The 27250-nt window shown below is 44.2% G+C and overlaps 1 protein-coding gene across 6 annotated transcripts; it reads left to right on the forward strand.

Annotated features, from left to right (window-relative positions):
* The first annotated feature begins 3654 nt into the window (after nt 1-3654).
* On the forward strand, nt 3655-26391 carry LOC121608147 (protein arginine N-methyltransferase 8-B). 6 transcript variants are annotated; one of them, XM_041939311.1, is made up of 12 exons: nt 3670-3742; nt 5022-5035; nt 7713-7730; nt 7916-8071; nt 9954-10109; nt 15846-15909; nt 16781-16923; nt 17744-17831; nt 19056-19171; nt 22910-23060; nt 25639-25760; nt 26308-26391. In XM_041939311.1, the coding sequence occupies exons 1-12, from the start codon at nt 3670-3672 to the stop codon at nt 26389-26391; spliced, it is 1185 nt and encodes a 394-aa protein (XP_041795245.1). The 6 variants fall into 6 exon arrangements, with proteins under 6 accessions (XP_041795246.1, XP_041795245.1, XP_041795244.1 ...); XM_041939312.1 differs by lacking the exons at nt 5022-5035; nt 7713-7730 and having other exon boundaries at nt 3655-3738; nt 7820-8071; XM_041939310.1 differs by lacking the exons at nt 5022-5035; nt 7713-7730 and having other exon boundaries at nt 3670-3744; nt 7871-8071.
* Nucleotides 26392-27250: the final 859 nt, after the last annotated feature.

Here is a 27250-nt window from a genome sequence, read left to right on the forward strand (position 1 = left end):
TGGAGCCACACAATCATAATTATGACTTGAATGTCAACATGAACACTATTTACAATTTTGTAGTATTATGTTGCCACAGGGAGAGTTTATTCTATTCTATTCTATTCTATTCTATTCTATTATGAAATTCAGACGAGCTCCTAAGATGCAACCTTGCATAAAATATAATAAAACTATTGCTTTATCTTTGCTTCTTATTACTTTCCTCTGTCTACTGATTAAACAGTGAATTCATCCTTGCATAAAACCATGTCCTTAGTTTTTTTTATTAGATAATCGTCAACATTTCTATGTCAAGGGTTCAGACTTTCAAAAAAAATATTTGAAATCTGCACAAACCTCCTACAAAAAGTTACGTTTTGCTTGCTGGTAATTTCTGTTGTGCTGATGCATAGCAAGGACATCGCTCACTGGATAAACTTGCGCTTCATATATGTGAGTCAGAGAAAGAGGAATCCAGTTGGGAAAGAGAGGGTAGGCTGGAATGTGAAATCCCCCAGCTGAAAACCAAATGAAACCCAACCAGTCAGTCAAACTTTGCATATTTGGATTTTTTCTGCCGAGGCAGGCAAACATTACCTCTCTTGTTTCTTGTTGAAGCACCTTTGTTACGACAGTCAGCCTCAGCACAATTCATGTGTGAAAACTCATATTTACTGTTTCATGTGAAACTCAGCCGCTAAAGATGAACTGTCGACTCCGACTAAACAGACACGGGAGGAACGAGAGCTGAGCCAAGATCACAAGGAGCACAGGAGAGAGGCTGGGTGGGCAAATGAGATGAACTTTGAATATTTCTTAAATGTGACTTCTTGTGGACTGACTGAATAAGTAGAGCAGCAAATACAAGAGTACTAAGCTTTTTACAGCTGCCCAAGCTGAATAAGCACATAATTAAACAACATGTGACGGTTGTTCCTGTAGCTCTGGTTGTACATTGAAGTTAATGAAGTCCAAGCCATTTGCTGCTTGTCTTACTCCTGCGCGGAGCTGCAGTAGAGAAAGTTCATGTTCGAACGAGAGCAGCAGTGTTGCCTAATTAAGCTTCACAAGGCTGTAGCATCCTCTCATGATAATGACTAGCTGCTTATACACACACATTCACACACACAGAGTCAAAACACATCCCCTCACTACAGACGAGGAAGCAATTATTGTGGCTCTGGACGGTGGACTATTACCACTGATCTTAGCTTTGCTCTTTTATCAGGAAAAAATAAGTGACAAGGTATATTTGGTGGGAATCAGCCGCGCGATGATAAAAAAGACCATCAGATACACATCAGAGGAGGCAAAATGAGGTAATTGAAGTGATTTCAGTGCATCTCAGTTTCTGATCCTCTCACACTGAGACTGAAGAGGAGCGGCAATCTAGGAGGACCGCCAGCGTCAGAAATGATACCGCACGTTACAGGACAGTAATTAGACTGAGATCAAAGAACATCTTAACGATAATCTGCTTGAATGCGTGATCAATTGTCTGTGTGGTGAAATATTGATCCTCATGCTCTGGCAAGACCTGAATTTGTAGGCTTGTCAACTGTTTTTAGACATGCTGGTGGTGTGGCTCTGGGGATTGCAGCGTTCACCGCTTTGGTCCAGGCTGATATATCTCAACAGCTATTAGATGGACTGCCATGGACGGGCCCCCTGAAGCGCTGGCTCTGGGAACTCAGCGCACTACAGCTTCAGAAGACACATGCAAACAGACAAAACACAAGCAAATTAAGAAAACATGTTCACCAATATGACAACGTGTGCAGCATATAGAAATAAATGCTGCAAAGTGAGAAGTGAATACAAACAACACAAACACCGAGAAAAAAGTTGCACAGATGACAAAGGAAACTGTTTCCAGGGGAAACAAGAAAGTGATGAACATGGCTGTGCTCGCTAACATGCTAAACTAAGATGGTGAACATTTAACAGGCGACATGATCAACATTGTACCTGCTGAGCAGCAACATGTTAGCATTGTTTCTTTTTAGCCTGCTAAAGTCAACATGTAGCTCAAGCATAGCAGTACAGCCACACAGAGAAGTTTTGTTTACTTGTAATGCACATGCCTACCTGTGTAGCCATGTTTCTTTGCCTGTGAACGTATCCATGTTTCCATGCATCATGCACTTGTGTAACAGGAGTACTTATGTGCTAGATGGCACCAGGTGTGGTCAACAAAAAGAGCATGTGGGCAGGCTTGCATGCTGGTGTTCGCCTGCTGCCCGTGAGTGTCTGCCTGCCCTCTCTGCTGAATAATGGAACGAGTGGAGAGTGGTGTGGGTGGTGGAGAGGGATGGCCTCTACTCAAAATAGACTCCAGTGCAAAAGCAGAAGACTTCGGGGACGAGGTACGGTAGCCAGCACACGCTCAGTTATGAAACAGTTCTGACAGCAGTGGTAGTCTGCAGTCCAGAGGCAGGAGCGCTGCGGTTTGGCCAGAGTCAAAGGTGTTAGAAGATATCTGAAGAAACCATACAGGGTCAAACAAAAGCGAAAGTTTAACAATAACTAACACCTGAGAGAAGAAAGGGGCATCAGGTGTAGTGTGTGAGTGTGTGTACTTGTTACATAGTGAGGATAATTTTGGACAGTGAGGACTTTTTGACCAGTTATCACAACTTCAAAAGGCTGTTTGAAGGGAATGTTAGCATTAGGGTTATCACAATCAGTTGTTGGTGGTTAAGGTTGGGGTTAGGGGTTAGGGAATGCATTGGGTCATTGTGAGTGCCCACACAAGGGTCGAAGTAAAAGTGTGTGTGTGCGTGTGGAGGTTGTCCCGCTTCATCCCTGGAGTGAGCAGAGCAGGTGGAGCATGTAACAGGCATGCAAACAGCAGCCAGCTCTGCTGCTGCCCCTCAGGCCAGTGAGGCAGGAGTGGTCACTGCCTCTCTCTCTCTCTCTCTCTCTCTCTCTCTCTATCTATCTATCTCTCTCCCTCTGTGTGTGTGTGTGCGCGCGCGCGCGCGCGCAGCCTCAGCAGACAGTCCTCGCTTTACAGCAGAGGACCAACTCCAACTTTGTCCGGGCAGCACAGCCTTCAGCACTTTGCGTGGATGGAGAGCGAAAGATGGAGCAAAGAGGGGCGACGTTGAGGCTGTCATGATGCCACGCGCTCAGCAGGCATCCGCGGGCACGTTTTGAGACTCATCGGCTCTAACCCACTCAGCCGCAAGTCTTTCCACTCTTTGTGGCAGCGGCGCATGCGGGACTATTTTTAGAAACAATGTTGCGGTAGAATCGATCAAACTGGGACTAAAACAGTGTCTTCATGACAGTCTGCTGCTTTTAGTGCTGCAGTCTTGGGAGATCCCCGTGTCCGCTCGCCGGGTCATGGGATAGGACGCTGCATTTAGCTTACATCCATCCTGCCTCAGCTGATGCAGAAGGATGCCTTCTCCTCTGCTGCTCTCCAGGAACGCACATCGGTGGGCTGCAAACTTTTGCACCATGGAATCCACCGCACTTTCTGGCCGCAATGCTTTTGGGACCCCGTGTAGTTTTGTGTCTTTTCCCAGTCTTAGAATTTCTAAAGAACACTGCAGTATGGGATGTGAATGAGATTTATTGAACGATAGGGAACCAAGCCGCCTGGAAATCGGGAGGGGGCGCGGACTGTTTTCTCACCCTCTTCACTTCTGTCAAGTGTGAGCGCATCTTTTGCTGGCTCTTATGGGAATTAAGCACTCGTCCCGCTGCATGCTCCTCAGGAGAAAGATGGCGGAGTCGGAGAGCTGTGAGGTAAGTGTGAGAGACACCTTTTTGATTTTCCAACCTGGAACGAGAGTTTCTGTCGGACTCTCTGTCCTGAGTCCTAAATGCATCTCGGAGTTGCGTCTCGGACGGATTCAAAGAGGCGGCAGTGGGGGTGATAGGCTCCATCTCTGCAAAGGTGCTTACCCTCCGACGAAACAGGCGTTTTGTGCAGAGCAGGCGGCAGGCAAGTGAGCATTTCCAACATCGAGTGCACATTAAAATACTCATGCATCGTCTTACTGCGCTCATTTTTTAAAAACCCGCGCAGCTGCTGAGGTTGAGGTGTCAAGTCTGCAGGGGTTTCAGCGGGATTTCACTTTTATGTTTCTAGAAGACAGGACAGAGACAGGGTGTACAAGGAGGATGTGTTACCTCCCTCCCTCTCACGCCACGCACAGTTGCCAACCCGTCCTCGGACAGGTGATCCTCAGACAGGCTCTTAAAAATCTGCATATATATGAATGTCTCTCCATGAAAAGAAGCAGTTTGAAAAGGGAGCATTGCAGTGCGTGCGCACGATGAGCAGGAACAGGATGTGTTCACTTCCCTGCGCTGTCCAAGGTACTGCAGCACCTCGCAGACGAGGCGCAGAACACTGGTGTGTGGAGCAGTTTTGTGGAGGAGCGGTGTGAGCTGGGCATTAGTGGCCCCCTGCAGGCCCTGGGCGGGGATCCCCGGGATTGATCTACCAAGACTTGTTTTTTCAGCTCTTAATTCAAAGCAGCACAGCGCGAGCCTGATGTTTTATGGAGTGCTGTGCCACATCTGTATTCACAACACCACTGGCTCCTGAAGGAGCAGTGCTGATTCAGCTACGGCCGATGCCTGAAAGACTCAAACACCCAGGTGGAGCTGGAGGCGGCCTCCTGTTGCTTTGTTCAGTATCGTTCATCAAATGAAGTTCCCCGCAAAGCAAGAGGCTCCCTCCTCAAACTCTCAGCGCTGTGCCGGTGCTCTCACCTCTGAGGGCAGCAGGCTCCAGACACATTACAGTGGATGGATGGATCTCTGCCTCTGCTGCTCCTCTGGAAGCTGAGTTCTCCAAGGCTCCTAAGTGCAATAATGGCAGAGGACCAAAGTGTGTCTCTTTCCTGCCTGCTAGAAGACATTTTCCCCATGAAATGATCAGTTAAGATGTTGATTTCCTCTGATCTCCCCACAGTGAAACACCCTTTCAACAGCAGGGCATTCTGTCACCTCTCTGGCACCTTTTCACAGATATACATAAAAACGCTCATTCACCTTCACTGGACACAGAGTTAACCCAGCAAATCCACCTTCTGTCTGTCAGTGAGTGGGAACAAATGGCTCATCTTCAGTCGAACAGGCACACACCCCTCACACACACTGTGGAACATTAGGCACCAAGTGAATGCCCTTCTCAAGTGACAGTCCTCACCTCCATGTCGAGGTAAGGATCCAGTCTGAAACAGAACCCCAAATGTGTTTATCTGTCTGCAGGGTCACAGGCAAGGACGTGCGCCACCCTCTCTTTCCTGTGTCGAGGCATCTCACTAACTGCAGCTGCTCTCCCCTGACCGCACTGCACCCCCGGTCCACTTTAATCAGTCCCTTAATGGCAGCCCGAAGCGATTTTGTTTTTCTGCCTTGTAACTTTTAGAAAGTCCTCATCGATTCTGTATTAAACTCGGCAGCCTTAATCACCTCTTCTGTGGCCCCGTCTGCTGACTGTTGGAGTGCTGGCTTGGGGCCAGCTGTTTATCAAATCCAGAGTTTTTTCCCCCTTCAGCTGTTGTCATTTTTTCAGAAGATGCCAGGATGTCATCTGCAGTCCTTACACCTTAGAGTGTGCTCATAACAAGCGAAGCAGACACATATGTCTGTCATCTGTCATAAAGTTAGAAGTAATGCATCAGTAAAAACACATGTTTAGGCAGTTCCAGTAAAGTCTCACGAAACAGATCGTGAGAATATGCATGACAGATACAGTGGTTTGATATGCTGAGCACGGTGCTGAGGGGCTTCCTCTTCAGATCAATATCATGGCTTAAAGGATAAATAGAAGTTCAACAGTTGGTCTTTCTGTTTTTAATTACAAGCCCCTGACAATGCAGGTAATCTTTTACATAAGAAGCAATCAAAGAACTGTAAACTTTACCAGGCAGAGACATTAACATCTCTCAGCGTTCTCATGCACTTTACATTCATGTTTAATGAAATGCTGGTACATCAGGTTTATCTTATTTGTGTTGGGTGTTAAAATTGTTACTCAGACTTTACATTTCTTTTTCACAGATAGATTTTATGTACATGTTTACAGATATCAGCAATATCATTTGTACAGAGCAGCTTCAGAGCCATTAAAATCAAGGAGAAGGCTGCGCTCAAGTTATTGTTACTTCACAATTGCCGCTCCAGCTCAGTCTGGAGCATTTCAGAATTCACATGCACGTTTAGCTTTAATTTTGCATGATTCAATGGTTAATTTATTCAGCTATTCATACTCTGCTGTGGTTAGGAGACCAGCACTCTGCATGTGCTGTATAGTAGCAGCAGGCTAACTGGGTACCTGTGAAATGAGTTGTCATTCAGAAAACATGAGTCTGCAAGCATTGCCAGCAGCTCTGTAAGTAGAACAGCAATTCTTTGAGCAAAGTGATACTGCTAACATGCTGATGATTTGCAGGTATAATGTTTACCATGCTCATCACATTAGTTTATGAATGTCTATGAAGACGTCATGACAATCAGTCCAGTAGTTGTGGAGTTATTTCAGCCTAGACCACAGTGGTGGAGTGACGGACAGCTAAGCGTTTATGAATGCACTGAAGTCATCCTCAGTGCATTCACACTGAAGCTGAGCCAGGTCAGTTATTCTCCCTCATCATTTTCTTGCTCACTGTGTCCCAGCGTGTGGCATTTAAGGTCAGCAGGAGAAGAGAGGACAAAGATGAATATAATGGCCATTTACAGGGCCGGATGCAGGTAGGAGCAGAAGAAAGAAGAGGGAGGAGGGGGTGGGAGAGTGGACACCTTCAAACAAGAAGCAATCAATGCTACTGACAGAAACCCTGCTTTAGATCTACTAGATCAATGTGCCACACAGACTTACACTGGCACCGCAAGTCACAACAGTATGACTCCATCTATCCGTAAGGTTATCCACCTTAGCAAAAGTAATGCAAGAGATGGTTTAGATTCCAGCAGCAGCATGTGTGAGGGTGAGGAGGCAGAGCCGTCGTCCACTTTTCAGAGGGACGATGTTCGATCTCCAGCCTCTGCAGCCGATGTGTCGAAGTATGGGTACTGCAGAGGGATACTGAAGCCGCTGTGCCATCGGGGTGTGAGACGATGCATTAAAAGCTTGTAATGCATGTGGCATTGGATGGCATGTATGAAATTAATGTGTGTGACTGTGTGTATGAAAGGCTGAATGCAGACTTATGTTATAAAAGCGCATTGAAATAAATACATAAATGCAAATTTCATGCACAGGTTGCATGACAAAGACAATAATAGTAGTGGAAAATACTTCTCATCTATGATAAAAGGTGCTTTTCAGTATCACAGTAGCATAGGGTTCGCTCTTCTTTCTTTGTTTCTTCCGCCAGATTAGAAATTAGAAATGAAATATACATTTGTTGTGATACTGAACTATTTTGGCCGACTTGACTCACTTATTTATTTTTAGAGGCCCGAAAGTTGGAAGGAGAATAATCACCAGAATGGCTTCTTGGCTCAAAAGCTGAGATGCTGGGAGTCCATTTCTCCATCTCTGTCTCACTCTCAGTCCAACACACACACAGACAAACAAACACACACACACACACACACACACACACACACACACACACACACACACCATGGCTAGACCTTCCCAGCTGGCCTCAGAGGTGATAATCAGGGCGTTATGCGTGTACCTTATGTGCAAAGCAGCGCCTTCTTGCCATCTCTGCCTTCTGCTGAGAGACAGGCTGACTTCATTTCTGTGATCAGAGTATCCTCCAGACCCAGTGGTGTTCTCTGAACTCTGTGAACTCACCAGACTGCTTCATGAAACAGCAGACTGACAAATGAGCTTCTTTATCTCTCTCTCGCTCTCTAGCAACCACAGGCGCAGCCACAGCCACAGCCAATCCGCATAATCCCATCCCAGTCGGCACAGCCCACCTCGTTGCCCAAGCCGGTGCCTTCCATCCAGCATGCTGCACGGCCTCCTCTGCCGCCACACACGCCCCATGCTGCCAGCCTCCCCAGCTGTCCCGGGCGGGGCAAGATGGCCAAGTTCCTTAGCCCAGAGGAGATGACCTCACGAGACTACTACTTTGACTCCTATGCACACTTTGGTATACATGAGGTACGCTTGTATGCCCCATCACAGTGAGAATCACTGAAAAATTTTTTTTTTTTTTTCTTGTTACTTATTCCTTGCTTGGTTCTTGCACATTTTTGCTAATCAACTTATGTCACAAGATGTTGCTGTTAGGTGTCAAATGTTAATCAGTAAACACAGTTAGCTGCACCTATGAATCATCCCTCACACTGTAAACACAGCTAGGTTGGAGATGCAGTAGATCAAGACTGACCCAGGAAACATCTCTGCATGACTTAGCTGATGTTATTATGGACAGCTACATTGGCCTTTTCTCTTCTCCATAAGTGGTTTAGATAATATTGTTAAAGTGCAGACTTCCTGTTTGATCTGTGCTGCGGTTTCTCAGACAGTTGCTTTGCCCTTAGCTCTCAGCCATGAAGTCAGCGGATGACATGTCATCATAGCCGATTGGAGTAGTGGCTAAATTACAAAAGTCTGGAAGAAAATGTTTCATTTCCTTTCAAGGAAGGATTTTGACCAAAGGTTCCATAATTAATTTGCTCTGAAAATGGAACAAAACCAGGCAAAAGCAGAGCATTCCAGCTTTACGAAGCCACAGTAAAGCCTTCATCATACCACAGGATGGATGATTTTATACACACATAACGGACTCACACTTCTATACTTCCCATAATTGAGGGTCTGTGCTCCACACATGCACACTAGAAAACATGATGTTGACCTCCTGACAGTAAGAGGAAGAGCTCTTTTCTTTATTGTATTTGGCCAAACAACATGGAAAAGTCCAAAAAAGAAAGCAGCGTGTGAGTGAGACCATCCTGTGGATGAGCATTACAGTGCATACATGCAGTACATGAAACAAGCATCCAGGTTACTTTTTTAGCACGTATGTGAAATTTACATTATGTTGGCCCTCGTGGCTGCGCAGACATGGAAACCGTGAATTAAACTGCTGTTGATGGTCAACGATGTTTTCCTTTTCCTTCTTTGTTCTCTTTTTAGATCTAATTGTTTCAGACTCCTCTATTGTGTGTTGGTAAGGCACTTGATGATCATTTGTGACGTTTTTTCCTGAACTGAGCCGCAGGCAGCTCATCCTCTTGCTCTGGACGGCCCGGCAGTCTATAGCAACCAAATGCTGGATGTCATAGATGGTTAGAAACACAGTTGGGGTTGTGGTCAGCCAATCCCATCAAAGGACATGAGATGTGAACCCAGCCTGCCTGGGATACAGATGTCCAGCTTAAGCACTACAAACAATGTGGACTTGCAGAATGGATGAGGACTGGGGCAATTTTGATTAAGATTTACTTCAAAAACACTGAATCTTTTTCAATCTTCCTTTTCTAAACACATGAAATTAATTTTCTTTTTTTTTTCTTTATGTATCTCATATTTCCACCATTCAAGATATTTTAAACTTTTCTATCAGAGTTCGGCTGCTTTTAAATAGAGTAGACAAAGACTGTATGAAAAGAGCATGCTCCTAGTGTGAAATGTTTATTCATATATTTATATATATATATACAATGTTATTATTACTTTTTGGAATGTGGGTGAGATTTATTTGAGTCTTTTCTGAAAATTCCTCCCACTCACACATACATGCCCTCTGTGAGAGAGTCAGACAAGAGATGCAGACGGCTGAGCTGCAGGCTCATGGGGTTTATTCAGAGAAACCAACTGTGGATTTGAATACAGAACCCTGTATGGCGGAGAAATAGCAGAGTGAGACTGGGTGAAGCCTGTGAGTAATTTGTCACCACTCCACTCAGATACCACAGCAAATCCAGACCCTCATTGTCCAGCCAATGTTTTTAATTCAGCAAAACAAATTGTCATTCTCCACAGGGGTTAGCTGTGTCCACATCTCGCTGATATTATTTGTCATGTGCGAAACCAGGAGATGCTGAAGGACGAGGTGAGGACGCTCACCTACAGGAACTCCATGTACCACAACAAGCACGTCTTCAAGGACAAAATAGTGCTGGACGTCGGGAGCGGGACTGGGATCCTGTCCATGTTCGCAGCAAAGGCAGGGGCGAAGCACGTGTATGGGGTAAGACGTGCTTCCTTTCAGTGGAGCTTTCATGCTGGACCATCGGGGTCTGATCACTGTGCAGCCCAGCCGGACAAGCTGCTCCCATTGAGTGCATGTGCTGTATGTGTACAGCTAGTCCTCTGTGGAGCTGTACATACATTTTAACCACTTTTTTGCCAGACTGCATTATAATCCTGGAGGAATATCTTATCTGACAGGCAGGTGATAAAAGTGTGGGGCCTCTCCGGCAGGTTGACAGGCTGAGCCATAGCGGTTTGAGAGCCGTTTCTGTTATTGTTTACTGGTGCGGAAGTAATCGTGATTCAGGGCATGTCTGAGAATGCACGCTGGATACACACACCAGTAGTTTGGAATAACCACGTGGAGCTCCAGCAGTGTATATTTGCTTCAGGGGAGGAATGATAAACTTGGAATTGCTGAGAGACTTGTTCTGAGCTACTGGTTGGCATTATGTGTTTATGTGTGTGTGCCTTTGCCTCATGTCTCATGTTTTATTTTCCTTCCCTCTTCTGCTGTCTTACTCAGTTCTTCTATCCCTCCCTTTGTACTTTAAACTGGAATATCCTTCTGTTTGTGCTTTACCTCACTTGTGTTACTGTCGTCCATCTGGCAGCGTTTTATCCTCACAAATGTGGCTAAGCATTCAGGGATTTAATTCACCTTTGATTTAGATGCTCTTAGCTCTGAGCTCTGCACCAAAGCCCAATAGCTTTCTCACACCTGAAGCTGTGAGGATCCATGTGAAAGATGAACTTGTTAGGTGGAAGTGCTGGGATCTGGGCCAACAAGGACCTCATATGGACCTCATTACAGGAAAAAAAGAAAGGTGATAACCTCTATGCTGGATCCCATTAAACACTCTTTGGTGCTGAATTCCAAATATATCGGAGCCATATAATCACAAGCACACATTTAAAATCCCATATTTCTGCTCCATTAATAAATAATTCAAAATGAAACTCAAATATATCTTAAAACCTAACACTTAAAAGATACTTAGTTTTGTGTGTCTGATAATATTACAGAAAATATCAATGTCCAACAGCATGAAATGAATCCACTTAATCCAGCAATATATCATGTGGTAATTCACACTCAGAACATGTGTAACACATGCAAAAGATTCCTAATGCTAATGAACATGTAGCAGTAAGGGAACGACTGCCAACAGGCGAGCAGTACGTACAGGATTTTAAATAAAGTTTCAAACCCTGGAAGTCAAACAAGATGGTGAACTTAACCAGGAGAGTTAGTAACACACTGGAAAAAACCAAACACACTGAATGAATGCATGAATGATAGAGCAGGCTTTAGCTACTTTCCTTTAAAAACAGTCTCAGAACTTGATAGACCGTAAATGAGCAGAATGTGCTGAGTTGAATGCAGCTCCCACTATTCACATGAGCCTGAAGAGGACCCCAAGGAGATGTTGCCATTTCTCCTGGATGTAACGTTATGTGTTTGCTAATTGACAAGCTGACAGTATACCAAAGCTTGCTCATGTTAGTTAGTTTTAGAATTGACCTTCTGCCCCCGAGCAATCCAAAATGCTTTAGGCAGCTTTAAATTCTAATGAAAGTACAGACACTAAACTGAAACCAGGCATAAACACTGAATAGGATAAAGTGGAACTAAAATAACATCAGTCCATTTAAAAGTGGGGCTCTTGTCTACTGCATGACTCACAGGTTAAGAGCTCAGACACGGGGGAGACGTGCCGTGTCACCTGAGCGACGTTAGGAAACTGTTGTGTCTGGAGAGGAGGACTATGGTGGGAGCCCACAGGGACGACCACAGTGACAGTGACTCTTCCTGACACTGGTAAGAGGTGCAGGAGGCGCCGTGCGAGGGTGTGTTGACTCTAAACACACCTCCAGGCCTCAGTAACCCCGCTGAAGCATGACTCTGATGGACACGTGGCTAATGGCTGTCTCTCCACACAGACATTCACAAAGAGATGGGGAATCATTGCCAATTAGAGGGCTGCCACTGGCGATTATCACACACTAACAGCACAGCCATGCACACATGCGTGCACACATGCCCGCAAGCGTGTGCGCATACAAACACCTGGTGCAACATTCCTGTTTGTTTGTGCAGCTCATACAGCACAGTTTTTAATGGGCAGGTGCAGTGTTTGCAGGCTGTGGGCGCCACCAGCAGCCTCCGGACCGGTCCGCCACTAATAGGCGGCAGAGAACAGGGCTGCTCCACGGGGGCGCTGCTAATGCCCCTAATGTGCTAAAGCTCCTGCATCCTGTATGCATGCTCAGAGGGGACAACCAAGACCTCAGCTAGAAAGCAGAAATATCCAAGGTGGCTCATAGAGCGTGTCTAATCGGTTTCTGCCCCTAAAATAAAAGCCCCTATAGACCAAATTCTTCTATGAGAGTTCGATGCACAGCTGAGTGCTTCTATTTTTCAGCCTGCTTGCTCCGCTAGGGTCCCAGCCTGGCTTTACCTTTTTTATGATCCAGAGCACCTAGAGTTCATTCAAGAGTCTGCTTGATTACGACCAGATGGGTCTCTTGCTGCATGAATAAGCCCGCACACTCCGAGTCTGAGAGTAGGTAGAACAGAGTGCACACTCTCAGGTTAAAATCTATACTCTCAGACTGCCTGATGCTCTAAGAGGCTGGTATTGACAAATACCCCTGCTGAATTATGGTCTTATTTTCTTTGCTTACAAGAAGTGTCCAGAGGTCATTCTGATGAATAGAGGGCGATTAGCATGTTGTAACTCTGTTATTGCTGGCACCTCAATAAATCATCCAGCATTGTTGGGCAGAGCAGGAAGCACAAAATATGTCAACCAAGCAGCTCAGGAAACAGAAGAAAGAGGACAGAAAAAGAAAAGCCACGAAAGAGAGGCCGCGGAATAAAATGTGACAGAGATGGAGGAGAGAAACGGGACAAAGAAAAAAGCAGTGGGGTAAGGATAATTTAAAAGAATTTAAAATGTCAAAAGAGTAATGAAACTAGAAGTTGAAGGTCCCATCAGAGCTAAATGGCTGGTTGCAGTTGAGCAGTGACTAATCTTCACCTTAATTACTTCAAGTAAAACGCTCTGGCAGCATTTCAGGCACTGCCACAGAGGCTGGTCACCTCGTCATTTCAATCCCTTTGTATTCGCTTATCGTCCGCTGCTTTCAGCTCGACTCCAGCGCACTTCTTTAATGCTAAATTAACCTCAGTGCACAATGTCACAAACATACTGTAAGTGATAAAGACCTACTTATTGCTTTCAAATGCTGCAGACAGGACAAAATGCCTTCACAAACCCAAAGCTGGTTAGCTATTCTATCTCACCTCCTAAAGCTGGCCAAGATCCAGGGCCCAGTTTTCAATTTTAAAATCTTTCGTATGAAGAAATAAATCAATGAAATGGAGTCATGAGAGAAGTCCATCAATTAAAATGCCTACAGTGTTTTATTCTGGACCAGAATGGAAACCATCCACAGAGAGACACTAAACAAAGATGACCTTGTTTTGTGTCTTATGATGGCTGCTGTGTCATTCGGGCTTGGAGCAATAACTCCAAAATTAAAATTAAATTCGGCACTTGTTTTTATTCCAAATCAGACAAGGAATTGGAACGAGCTGTGATAAATCCTTGGAGAGCGAGCGGGGCTGTATGGAGATGAGTTAAGGGGTTGCCACTGCCTGTAAGTGCCACACATGGGACATAAATCATCATCACTCAGCCTCTAACCCTCTAGAGGAAAAAAAATAGTATCCTGATATTATTTAAAAACAGCAGCATCTGTCTTTAGCAGTGGTGTACCCACGCACATTTATTCAAGTAATGTAATTACAATTACAAGTACAATTTTAAAGTACTTGTACTTTACTTGAGCATTTCCAGTTCATGCAACCACTCCACCACATTTCATGAGGAAACATTCTACTTTCTACTCCACTGCATTTGTTCGACAGCTGTAGTTTCTTTTTGGTTGAAAAATATAATAAGCTTATGAAACACAACACATCATAAAAGGTGAAGCTGGTTTCCAACCTTTTCGGCTTGTGACCTCTCCCAACTGAAATTGTTACTTCATCATACAACCGTGGGCACAATGCAAACGTACACCTACCACCTCTCATGATCTAGAAGAGGTGATAGAGCAGCTAAGCTCCTCTTCCCGCTCCCTTGACCCAGATCTGCAGTTATTCAAATGTGTTCTCTCCTTTCTGTCACATCATGTACTGAATATTGTAAACAGTTCTTTACAGTAAGTCTTCCCCTCTTGCTTCAGGCATGCTATTATTACCACTGCTGAGAAAGAACAACTTAGGGATCGAGATAGGGAACTACAGACCAATCTCCAATATCTGTTTTCTTAGTAAACAAAACATTTTATACAAACAGCTACATAGTTACCAAACACTCCACAACCTGTATGATGTGTATCAATCCACCTCCAGGACTAATCACAACACTGAAACAGCTAGCTCAACAGTGCTACAATTTTAGTATTATTAAACCTGACTGCAGCCTTTGACACCATCAGCCAAGAAATTTTACTCAGTGGACTTGAAAATTCAGCTGGCCTATCTGTCTGTGTTTTTGACTGGCTGTCTTTGTATCTAACAGGCTGGACCTTCTCTTGGTCTCTTGACAACTTTAAATCTGGCTATTTTAACATTGACTGTGGGGTCCCACAAGGCTCAATTCTTGGCCCCTTACTGTTCAACTTATGCTGTCTGCCACCTGATTTCTTCGTACAGAAGCAGAATATTTCTTACCATTCATATGCTGATGATACACAATTGTGTATTTCTCATTCCTGTGATGAACTCAGCCTTATAAATGACCTTGTCAATTGTATCTGTGACGTCAGACTTGAATGACCCAAAAGTTTCTGCAGTTAGGCATAGACTGGACTGAGATCCTCGGGGTATGTCCTGGGGGTCAGAGACAGGAGATCCACTCCAAACTGACATCGCTGTCTCTGAAACCCATTGAGCAGGTTAGAAATTGAAAACTTCACAGGCCACCTTCAAGATTAACTAGGACAATATTTTACTACCTAAATTTTTTTGTAAAGTTAAATCTATCTTGTCTCTGACAGACGCTGAAAAACTGGTTCACACATTCGTCTCCTCCAGGTTAGGAGGAGACGAAAGCAAGCAGAGGGCCTACCTGTTCTCTCAGGCCTATGGGTGGCCACAGCCTCCATCTCTCTGTTTGTCACCACCAAATAGTGAGGTCCACTCTAAGCCTCTCACTTGTTTAAATTACTAATGATAATAAAAAGAGGTCAAATGGTCCATTCCAAAAAATAATATAAATTTGTTCATCAGAACTTTGTTTTATTCTTCTTCCCTCTCCCATTAATAATAATTATTATTAATCTTATAGCCCCCAGACTCAACTCACAACAGCAACTACGCTACTTATAGCACACACTGATCCATCAATATTTACATCTGAATAATCTCATACATAATAATAAATGAATGAATACTTCTTTGAGTCTGATGACGTGAAGAGAATAAAGAATCCCTCTGGTTAGTTTATTTTTGCTTCACACAGAGGGACAGTGTTGTTTCTAAAACAGGTACACCACCAGTGGCAGCATGGTTTGTCTTTTATCTGAGGCAATCCAGTCAATATGGGTCTGCATTAGAGGCAAACTGAGGACATGTTATTCCAAGTGCAGCAGACACTCCATTAAAGATATTCTTCCTTTATTCTTTACCATAAACTTTCCCCTTTTCTCTCTCTGTCAGATTGAATGTTCCAGTATATCAGAGTACTCCGAGAGGATCATCAAGTCCAACCACCTCGACAGCGGTAAGAGCTGCAGCTGTTCCTCCTCTCTCTATTCTGATGACACTGCGCTTCAACCGCAGAGGGGAGCAGCAAACCTGCTTAGAGTCGTGACAGACATAGTAAATGAAGAGGAGGGAGGGAAGGCTGGCAGATAATGCATGAGGGGGAAGAAGAAGAAGAAGAAGAGGAGGAGGAGGAGTGGCCATGGGTATCCCACTGTTCAGGATTCTGAACCTGTGTTTATCATTCCACACTGCACTTCACAGACTCATTTGTATTCACTCACACAAACATGCTTCCAACTTATGTAACTTCAAAGCGTATGGTTTTATCATAATGCCTCCGCAACTTTGAAAGCAAACTTACTGACTGTGCATCTACCAAATGGTAGCTCCGTAAACCACCCTGTCAGCCAGTGTCCTATCTATAAACCTATGAATATCAAGTATGCCCAAGTAATTGAGAAGAGAGTTAACACTATGTTCCCAGTGCGTTTTAGACGGTGGATGAGCAGGAAGCAGTCACCAGCTGGAGTAACGGGGGTCACGTGTCATCCTGACAGACACTTGTATCACCAGGGAAGCTCTTCAGTAACTTCTTGCCGAGGCAGAACAAACAAAGCTGAAGTCAGCTAATCTCAGGCAGGGCAAAGAGCCGCTCCTCCATTGTCAACTCCAGCTGGGCTGATTTCCATAAGAACACCATGGCTGCCATGTTGGCACATACTGTACAAACTGTCACCACTCACTTTCTTTCTTTCTGTCCTTCCTTCAACTATGGACACTGGCTTCTGTCTTGCACACGCTGATATTAATTTTCATTTTACTATGATGCTGTGAAGAATTTAGTGTTAAGGGTTTTGTAGACACTTGCCCTCTGTTGTGTGTTGCAGTGATCACCATCTTCAAAGGCAAGGTGGAGGAGGTGGAGCTCCCTGTTGAGAAGGTTGACATCATAATATCTGAGTGGATGGGCTACTGCCTCTTCTATGAGTCCATGCTCACCACTGTTATCTTTGCCAGGGACAAGTGGCTGGTAATGATGTGTGTGTGTGTGTGTGTGTGTGTGTGTGTGTGTGTGTGTGTGTGTGTGTGTGTGCGTGTAACAAAATACACCAACATAGTAATAACGATGCCCATTAGTGGCAGTCAAAAAAAATTAACCAGCTTTCGATATTAAGTGTTAAATTTGCAATATCGTCATCATTATTGTGTAAAGAAAAAAATAATAGCTCAAAAATCAACCCACAGAGTCACAATGTTCCTTTAACAATGAAAAAAGAGCTGGATTTCTGTGGATTTGTGGGCAGAAATGAGCTTCCATTCTGTACACCCCTCCACCCCTCAAAATGATCTTGCAACCCCTGATGTGGGTCCCAACCCCCACGTTAGAGCCACTGCTCTCAGTTTTAATAAGGTGTCTACTTGTCTATCTTCAAAACAATTGCTTATTAGCTACAGCTAAAAAAGATAAAACTTACCTAAATTGTCAATATAATAAACTCAATAGTGTAAAAAGCATGACATGAATTGAAAAAAGCATGGCAAGTATAGGGACGCTTTATTATATTAATAAGAAGTCTGTAATGTTAGCAGGATTGTTACATTATTAAATGCTATCTGGTATTATTGTTGTTTTCTCTGTTTTGTTATGGGAAAATAGTTCCAGTCTTCCAGTTACACATCATGAACAGCTCTGCTGTTCCAGTCTGCACGCAGAGGGAACGATAACACCTCCGTGATTTAGACCTTTGCTTGACTGAGGAATGAAATGTCACCAACACGGCGATGTAGACCTTTCAGAGGGTGTTCAGGATTAATTGCTGACTTATTTCCTTGCCTCATTTGTCAAACAGAAACCCGGTGGATTAATGTTTCCTGACCGTGCCTCTCTGTACGTGGTGGCCATAGAGGACAGACAGTACAAAGACTTCAAAATACATTGTAAGTTCAGTGTGACAGTGTGTGTGTGTGAGCTGGATGTGTGTATTACCTGGACCTGGACTGTGGAATAGAGTTTGCTTGCACTGTCCTGACGCTCTTGGGTGGACTATGTCTTCAGATTGTAAATGAGCCGTGGCTGTAGAACACACCTCCGCGTTGTACTCTCACAAGCGTGGGCGCCCTCACACACAACCTTTGCAGCTCTGTAAATGATTTTGAACTTTTCCTCAGCCATAACACTGGGGGCTATAATTTATATTATAAGTCAACAAGCTTGTCCATCTCTGTATCATCCGACTCTAAACCTGCCAGGAGGACTGTGGGCGATGTTTTTGTGCTGGACGCAAAGCGCTAGAACAGCGATGAAGTCAGCGTGAAGCCAGTGCACAACCCAGATGACAAAAGGCACGCAAACAGAACAATAGCCAACAAGCCTCCTACTCACACTCCCTCGTACATCTGGTAGATTATACAACCACACTGCAGCAGATAATATCCTGACTCCTATCACATCAGCTCACTGTATCGCAACGCTTTGTGTGGATACCTTGGTTCAGTCTGCCTTTATTCTGTGACGAGTGGTGGGACAAGTGCCCACAAGCTTCTTTCCCTCAAGGAAGATGGCCCAAGATGACCTTTAGACTGAGTTAGAAGTGGCTTTCTGAAGCACTCCAGTATTCTCAGAGCATCCTGCGGTCATTAATCCTACTCTGAGATGCACACTGCCTTTCTTAAGTGGGCAGCGAGAGATGCAAATACAGGAAATCACAAAGCCCCCGGGGGTGTGTGACCTGTTCATTACCACCAGGTTTCCGACTCGCTCGAGTAGCTCTCTCCTTGTGGGTCATGATGGAGACGTTTGCTCACACGCTACCTTCAGGAGCTTTATGAATAATGTATGGAATGATTCTGCCAAAGCAGCGAGGATATGTCAGGCAAGAGGAGGCTCATGTTCGCAAATCATCCCTGAATACAATGTGACTTTCATCTGTCAACATGAAAATTGTTCCAGAATCACAGGAGGTCCAGCTCTGGGGTTGTATATCAGACTGCTCTGGAAGCTCTGTGAGAGACACCCAGACCAGTGCTGTTTTACAGCTGCAGCCCAACTGTTTACCCTACAGCAATGAACAAAAGTTGGAAAGAAGGAAACTATGTCACGTGTTTGCAGTTTATGAAGACTAACAGAAAACACGTTGTTCCTCAATGATTCTGTATTTCCAGGGTGGGAGAACGTGTATGGCTTTGACATGACCTGCATCCGTAATGTGGCCATGAAGGAACCACTGGTGGACGTAGTGGACCCCAAACAGGTGGTGACTAACTCGTGCCTCATCAAGGTGAGTAAAATGACAATAATGACAATATTGTGGCTGATGGAAGATGATCCATTCATCGCAATGCCTGACTAAATGTTAGCTGTAGACCCAGAGCAGCGCAGATGAGAGTTTACACTGGTGTATTTAGTTTTTTACGAAGAAGAAGAAATGCACAATAATACATGAAACAAACAGAAATGCCACATTTCTGTCTTGTTTTGTACATTTCTCCTCACCTTTTGAAGTTCGACTGGCGCTCTTTTAATCACGTCACTCGTTGCGCCTCTTCTTCTGCAGTGGTTTTTCCGGCCGGACAACTGGCACCAGCTACTGCTTATTTCAATGACCCAACTCCCAGCAATCGAATAATGGAAACAAGCATTCATTTGCATTTTGTTTTGTCGATTTTCTTCAAATTTGTTTATAAGTTTCACATCATATTTGAATGGAAGCCCAGCTGATGTCAGTCTGTGGGTCCACAACCTGGGTCCAAACCAAATATCTCAGCAACTGTAAGACTGATTGCCATGGAATTTGGTACAGATATCCAAGGTGGCCGGAGGATGAATCCTGTTGACTCTGGTCATCCCGACTTTTTCTCTTTTCTCCACGATGAGTTTGACATTGTGGTTTTGGCTGAAATGTCTTGACAGCATATACATATTCATGTCCCCCTCAGCATGAAAACTATAATAAGTTTGGTGATCCCTTAACTTTTCATCTAATGGCATCTTTTAATCAAGATTTCAGTTTTCCAATACTTCACTTTGTGACCACACACCTGCAAAACTAGTGACATTCTCATCAGCCTCAGTTAAACTTTGCGTTGGCTTGTCATGGCTACCATTAAACCTGCCGAGTGTCAGCATGTTAACATTGTCATTGCGAGCATGTTAGCATGCTTACCTTGGCATTTAACTAAATTCACAATATCACACAATAATGGTACGCTAACTCAATCATCCTATGGCACTGTGTGTGGCATGAGACATCACACAGGTTGCAGGCACCATGTGATTAGTTTCAGCCTGCATGATGTGTTCTGTCAATACGATTGATGGAACACCAACGGTCCCTATACAAATAAAGTTTACTATCAAAAATGATCTTTCGAGAGGTTCAAAGCCGATTCTTGACCTTGGAAACATTTTTTGAGAGAATACAATCTCACCACAGCTCCATTTAGTAGCTATTCGGGACCTTTCAATCATTCGTCATGACCTTCGTCCCAGATGGGGTTTGCACGTTGGAGATATGAGTGGAAAATTGCTGCTGGTACGATGTTCAGATTTCTATTTTATCTGAGCACTTTAAAGACTTATCGTCCATGAAAAAATGGAATGGACATTATCATGACAGTGGGGAAAACTCCACCTGTTGATAAAGGTCATGTTATGTGATCAAAAGGAGCGGTGAATAGACTTTTTCTCAACGAACGGTACTGCACACCTTTACCACAATTCATCTATTTTATCTAACACCTGACCGTATAGTGTGCAATAAGGAGTGATTATACTGTGTAATGTCCATACATTAGCAGCTGTCCCATAGTGAATGCTAAGTAAGGTGCTTATTATAAAGTATAATGCAGAGATGCCAGCTTGACTGCAGCACTAAACACACACATACATGAACTACAACTGCATAGCCAGATGACTGATAGGTAACACATTGTACGACATGCTGTGGCTGGTGTGAGTACGACCTTGATGTGTGGCTGTGTGCCCCGTCTGTGCCTCGTGGATTAGAGGGATCGGGCTGCTGTGCCATGCATGTCAATGGCAGCCCGTCTAGTCCTCCTGATTGCACTCCTTGTCATAGTGACCTTATGGCTGCCGTTGATTAGATGCCTCTGCCCTGTCTCACCTCTGTCCCGCTGGAATATTGCTTTCTGATCATCACCTTGACTCCAGTGTTGCTTTCTTCATGTTGCTGATTGTCAAGCACCCAGTTTTTGTTTTCTTTGTTATCAGGCAGTCTTGCGTTTCAAACGCAGCGAGATATAAAGCCAGCAAAGAGATTAGTAATGAAAGTTTAATAAAAAATCTCTATGAAGCTAATGGGAATGCTGCTTGTCTCTGGATCTCAAAAAAAAGAAGCCTTACAACAACGATGCCCCGCTGACAAGCTTTATTGTCTTTAAATGGATTACTGAATGACCTCATTAAAGTTGTACAGCAGAGGGGTAGTACACACAGGACCTGATGTTATTAAACTGCTGCATGAAACGTTGGTAGCAATACTCAGTGAGGATCATTACAAAGTATAATCCATCAGAAAATAATCAATTTAACAATAACAACCTGCATGATGGTGCTCTTAAATGCTTCATTCTTCCTTTAGAGTAATTGCAGGTGGGTAAACATTGCAGTGCAGTAAATGGCTGCCTTAAACTTTAAAATGTGACTTAGAGAAGTTCACACTGCATGACCAGAGTAAATATCTGGAAAATGTGTTTATGGGAATGATTATTTTCTAAAGACAGCAGGGGGAATCTGACATTAATATCGTAGAGTTTTTATTGCCAGCACACACAAGGCTCATTCCTCCACAGTAAATGTGGCATCTGGCACCAAAGCCAACCAGCAAGCAGTGAATATTTATTAGCATCGATGGTACATGAAACAGGATTATCACACCTCTGCCTACATGTTTGCTCTGCAGTGTGCAGTAGGTTTCAGGTGAGCTGCACTGCTCTCTGCTACTCAGCAATCAGAGCTGGCAGGATGTGTCGACGCAGTGCCGTTCACACGGCAGTAAACCGGGACCTGGAACAGCGCGTTCCTCTCTGAGCGTGGCCTAGCAGGACGATGTGGTATCAGATACCCTGTTAAACTGGCTGAAACCAGGGGACTGTGCATTAAAGCACCTGGAGCTTGACAACAGCTACAGCTCCGAATCAGCCCAGGTCGCTGATCCTTGTCATACCGACACATGGGTTACTGGCCCCAGTCTTGACGGTTATTAGGATCTTGGCGCAGTCCCATTCGGGTGTAATGGTGACCCTATATATTTTGCAGGCAGAGGCTGTACTCTACTTCTTAATGGTTGTGTTTTTTGTTCTCCTTGATGTATTGCATGTGAAATTACATATGTTTTTTCTGAATTTGTTTAAGGAGCATTTTCAGATTGTTATCAATCAATCAATAGTTGGTGGTCTGAACAAAAAGGGGCCTGGTTGAGGTACACCCTAAAGGAATAGTTATTTTGGGAAATCTGCTTACTCACTCTTTTGCCACTCTCATGTCTGTACCCTAAAGATCAATTTGCTACCAGCAGCCAGTTAGCTTAGCTTAGTGCAAAGACTGGAAATGGGGGAATCAGCTAGTCCAGCTGTGTCCAAGCAGCAAGACCTTCCAGAACATCTAAACTTAACTAATAAACAAAATATATGTGCTTTCTTTCATCTGCCATGTATTGTTTTAACACAGCCAGCTAGTTGTCTCCCCATTTTCAGTCATTGTGCTACGCTAACTGATGGCGGTAGCGTCATAGCTAACAGACAGGCATCGAGTGGTACCTTCTCAACTAACTCTTGGCAAGAAAGCATGTCTATTCCTGTGTCAGTACAGAGAGCAATGAAATATCCAGAGTCAAATTCCTTGTATGTGTATATATACTTTGCCAATAAATATGATTCTGATTCTGATAATGAGCATATTTATAAAAAGGGAATAAGGGGTGAACATGGAGAGCTTCATATGATCAGAGGCTTGTGGTGTCTGATATCTGAGAGAGTCCATGTCTTTACTCCTGCAGGAGGTGGACATCTACACAGTGAAGGCCGAGGACCTCTCATTCACCTCAGCGTTCTGCCTGCAGATCCAGAGGAACGACTACATCCACGCACTGGTCACCTACTTCCACATTGAGTTCACCAAGTGTCACAAGAAGACTGGTTTCTCCACCGGTAGGTTGCCTCATGCTGCCTCCTGCTTTGCATGCAGGGCAGCAGGGTGTGATGTGCATGTGCGGGTGAGTACGTGCAGCTTTAAGGCATTAGAGCTACAGTGAATATATCATAGTGACATTAATTAGAATCTAAAAAAATCATTAACCTCGCTTTGTGTTACCATGCAGAGATATGAGTGAAGTTCCAGCAATCAAACAGCACCCCTCAGAGGTCAGATTCAGTATCTCCCTCAAGACTACTTCCAGTCCAGCAGAGCAGATATTGTATTTATTTTATTGATTGTTTCTCATTAATACGCCGACTTCCCTCACAGCATCAGCGAGCCCTGTAGAGGGGAAATTGGCAATGTAGAGGAGGTGGAGCCTTCTGGTTCTCAGCAAGGAACAAGGGAAAGAGATGGCCTGAGCTTGAAATCCAGCAACCCTTACAACTGACTACAACAAGTTGACGTCAGTATGAGTGGGTGAAAGCACGGATTCTGAACAAGCAAACAATAAGTCCTCAGTGGAATACTATAATGTTTTGCTTTCTTGCAGAGAGTTAAATGAGAAGATGATCCTCACCGCTTTCATATAAGTCCGTTCAATATGACGCTGCAGCCTGCAGATGGTTAGCTAAGACTCACACAGAGACATGCTTCCTACTTTAAGTCTTTATGTTATGCTAAGCTAACCATTGCCAACAAAATACTTTACATTTTAAATTTAAATACCAACTCCTGTTTGTTGGCAGGCTTTCTACCCAACGAGCACATTGAGCTGTGGTGGATTGTGGGGACTACCACACCAGTGAAAGGGAGTCAAGATTAGGCAGTGAAGGAGGATCTTGCTGGAATTGTTTCCTGTAAACTGGGGCTGAATTTCACTTTACTGGGCAGACAGAAAACATCCGCAAGCAAACGTATGATGTGGAGCCGAATGCTCCCCGGGGGCCTGAAATCAAGACCCTCGGTTGGAGGACAGCTTCACCGAGCACTGGCAGCATTAATGCAGCTTAATTAAAAGTGGGAGTAAGAGGCTCAAAACATCCGAGGTTGCACAGTGGCCCACTTCTAAAGCTTATTGTGCTGTATCCACTTAGCTGGTTCCTTTGTCTAGCAGGACGAGGAATTTCTGTGTGTTCCACATTATGTTTAGATATAAAAGACCATTTTTTTCATCACACTAGTAAATGTCATTGTCTCTTTCCTGTAGGGCAGGTCAGATCAGACTGGTTGACATGATCCAAACAGTGCTGGATTGGAGTAGAAGGTTGGCGTGTCAAAATCTGTGTGTGACTGACCTCTAGTGGATGTGGCAAATACCGTACATTAAAATGATATTTAAAGCAGAGTTCTTCTCTTGGCCCTTTGGTACTGATACGCTTATATTTTTTATTATGGCTTCATCTCAGTCCATAAATAAATGCCCTAACCTAACCTAAAAGGTTTCCACTGTCAAGCCAAAGCTTGCCACTGCTTCCCCGAACAGTCCTGAACCAGTCACAGCAGAAAGACTGTAAGAAGGCAAGCGGGGTCAATCATTACAGTTCATGCTGGACTTACTGAATTAGCATAAGCAACGCAGCTAACTTACTGAACAGTGAGGGGCTGGCCTGTGCAGCAGTCATGTTGATTGGCAGGGTCTTTTATCTGTGGACTCACAAAGGGCCTGTCTGTAAAGGCAGATCTACCAAGCTGCACCAGGACGGCTGGCAGAAAATCCATTTCAGCACTACTGACCTTATGGATCTGGGCCGAGCGATCAGCGATGGTCGGGGCACTGCGGAACGCTCACATTTATTTCGGGGCTGGGGTGTCAGATTCTCGATGTTTACCCTCACAGATGTAGGCACGTAAGGTAGCACATTAGGTATACACTGCCATGAAAGAAGATCGACTTGAACAGTCTGTGCATTTCCTGCCGCTTACTTCTGCGCCGTCATCTTGAACTCGTGTGGAACTACCAGCTCTTTCCTCACAGGCTTGGTTCCCCGTCTCTGCTCTTTCACAGGAGACTGTCTTACTGTCTCTGTTAGCCCAATGAAGGACTGACAGCCTGTCCAGGGTGTCTCTGTGCCGTCTGCCCAGTGTTTGCGAGCACAGACATCAGATCCTTGGTAACACTGAATAAAGAAATGAACCAATGCATCATTGACAAGGGGTTGACATGCTGGCTGTTGCCTTGCATCTGAGAGGTTTAGTTAGTGTGTTTCCAAAGTTTAAAACTTTGTTAGTACAACTTTCTTATCTGGCATCCTTTATAAAGAGCTGCATTGTAACAAATGGCTTTCTTAATGGTTTATAAATCCTTTACTTCTGCTTTATATATGAGTTATAAGTGATTGATAAGAGCGTTTTTGTTGCCAGGTTGTGGGAAAATGAATGCTCTGGCAGTTACAAGCTGGCAACCAGTCAACAGTTCTTATTAATAGCTTATAACTGATCAATAAAGCATCAATAAATGATTTATCAGCCATTACGAAAGTCATTAGTAGCAACTTATAAGCCCTTTATAAAGGCCTCCTTATTATAAAGTGGCATCGCATCATTACAAGTGTTCATTTTAAAAGTGTGTGTGTGGGTGTGTGTGTCCAGCACCAGATGCTCCATACACCCACTGGAAGCAGACAGTGTTTTACCTGGAGGACTACTTGACGGTGCGGAGAGGAGAGGAGATCACTGGCAGCATTGCTATGAAGCCCAATGAGAAAAACATTGTGAGTATTGTACAGTCTAATGTTCATAGAGCGTAAGTCGTATTACTGCAATGGTGATGACTTGTGCCTGTAAGTGATATATGTGAAGTTCTGTTTGGTGGTAATATTTTTACACATATGGATGATATAGAATACAAACCTTATATAAACAGTGTTTCACAGTTTGACTGGAGTTCTTATCTTTCTGTCCTGGCTGAGAAATGACTCATTTCCTGCGCTGCCTGCCCACAGCAGATTGTTTTCCTCAGTGTTGGATCGCGGTCAAGCGGGCAGCCGCACTGCAGTGACTTCCAGACAAACAACAACAGATTCTATTGTTGACCTTGTCAGTGTCCTCTCCTCCCCCTGCGGGAAGGAGAAGCGGGGCTCGCCTCCTCCTGTTGTCTAACACGAACACTCTGCTCCTTTAACGCTGTGTTCTGCTTTTGGCTCAAATAGTGCTCTCTCGTCTCAGATTTCTTTCTCAGTTTCTGCAAACTGCTCAATCGTTGCCTCCCCTGTCCCTGAAAACCATCTGTTTTTTTTTTCTTCCCCTCTGGACCTGCAGCGGGACTTGGACTTTACCTTCGAGCTGGATTTCAAAGGCCAGCTGTGCGAAGCGGCCATCGCCCACGACTACAAGATGCGATAAGCGTGACTGAGGGACTTTGGTGCCCCATTGAGTACCACCCCTGAGCACCAGAGGGAGGCAGAGACGCTCCCATGACCCCAGGCGATGTGAGAGGGGCACAGAATAAGACATAAGACCAGGCCAAAGACCAAGCAGAGGTGGCCTCATTGACAATATCACTATTGTCACAACAGTGTATGATGAAGGCAGGAAGTTACTGATGCTGACTGTTAAACAATTCTGAATGTAACACTGACAAAAAGAGGCCAGGAATATTTTCTAGTCTTGATGAATGTTATTGATTATTGGTGTGTATATGTGAGATGGAGTGATGTACGTACCTGTGTGTTTTGTTCAGTGTTTTCCAAAGTAACCTGGACTTGATGGAGGCATTTTTAAATTGCGGTAGAGCTCATCTAATTAATTACTGTATTGTCCATATTCTGCTGTAGGTAGCCAACCAATTTAAGGTGTAATTCTTATGTCATATAATGTGCTGTAGGGAATGGTTAACACTTTAATTTATAGTTGTATCGATTTAGTAACGTTGGAAAACCAACAGCCAAGGACCCATCTGCGTAGGTACATGTAAGTGTAATGTGAAAGGTAACGTGTTTGCATAGTCAGTGTACTAGTAGCTTCCTGTGAGTGTGTAATAGAGGGTGTCGAAGCTCACACTGTTGCACAGCTTGGACTCCAGATGTGTTGTCAGTTTGAGCTGTGATGTTGACATGCCAATAACATACCTTCCCCATCCTCAATGCCTTGACCAAGTGCCGAAGTGTACCTAGTTGTTTTCCGCACTGCTGCATTTAGCTTTCGTTAATTGTTTCATTAATAGGCACTTTTCCATTTATTAGATATTAGTTGAAGTGCAGGC

Source organism: Chelmon rostratus, chromosome 6, assembly GCF_017976325.1.
Source record: "Chelmon rostratus isolate fCheRos1 chromosome 6, fCheRos1.pri, whole genome shotgun sequence".
NCBI lineage: Eukaryota > Metazoa > Chordata > Actinopteri > Chaetodontiformes > Chaetodontidae > Chelmon > Chelmon rostratus.

Excerpts from the sequence above, each read along its gene's own strand:
- LOC121608147 (XM_041939312.1), top strand. The coding sequence starts at position 3,670 with ATGGGAATTAAGCACTCGTCCCGCTGCATGCTCCTCAGGAGAAAGATG. Across the intron at positions 19,172-22,909 it reads CTAACTCGTGCCTCATCAAG|GAGGTGGACATCTACACAGT; the intron begins GTGAGTAAAATG and ends TTACTCCTGCAG. Across the intron at positions 23,061-25,638 it reads GAAGACTGGTTTCTCCACCG|CACCAGATGCTCCATACACC; the intron begins GTAGGTTGCCTC and ends GTGTGTGTCCAG.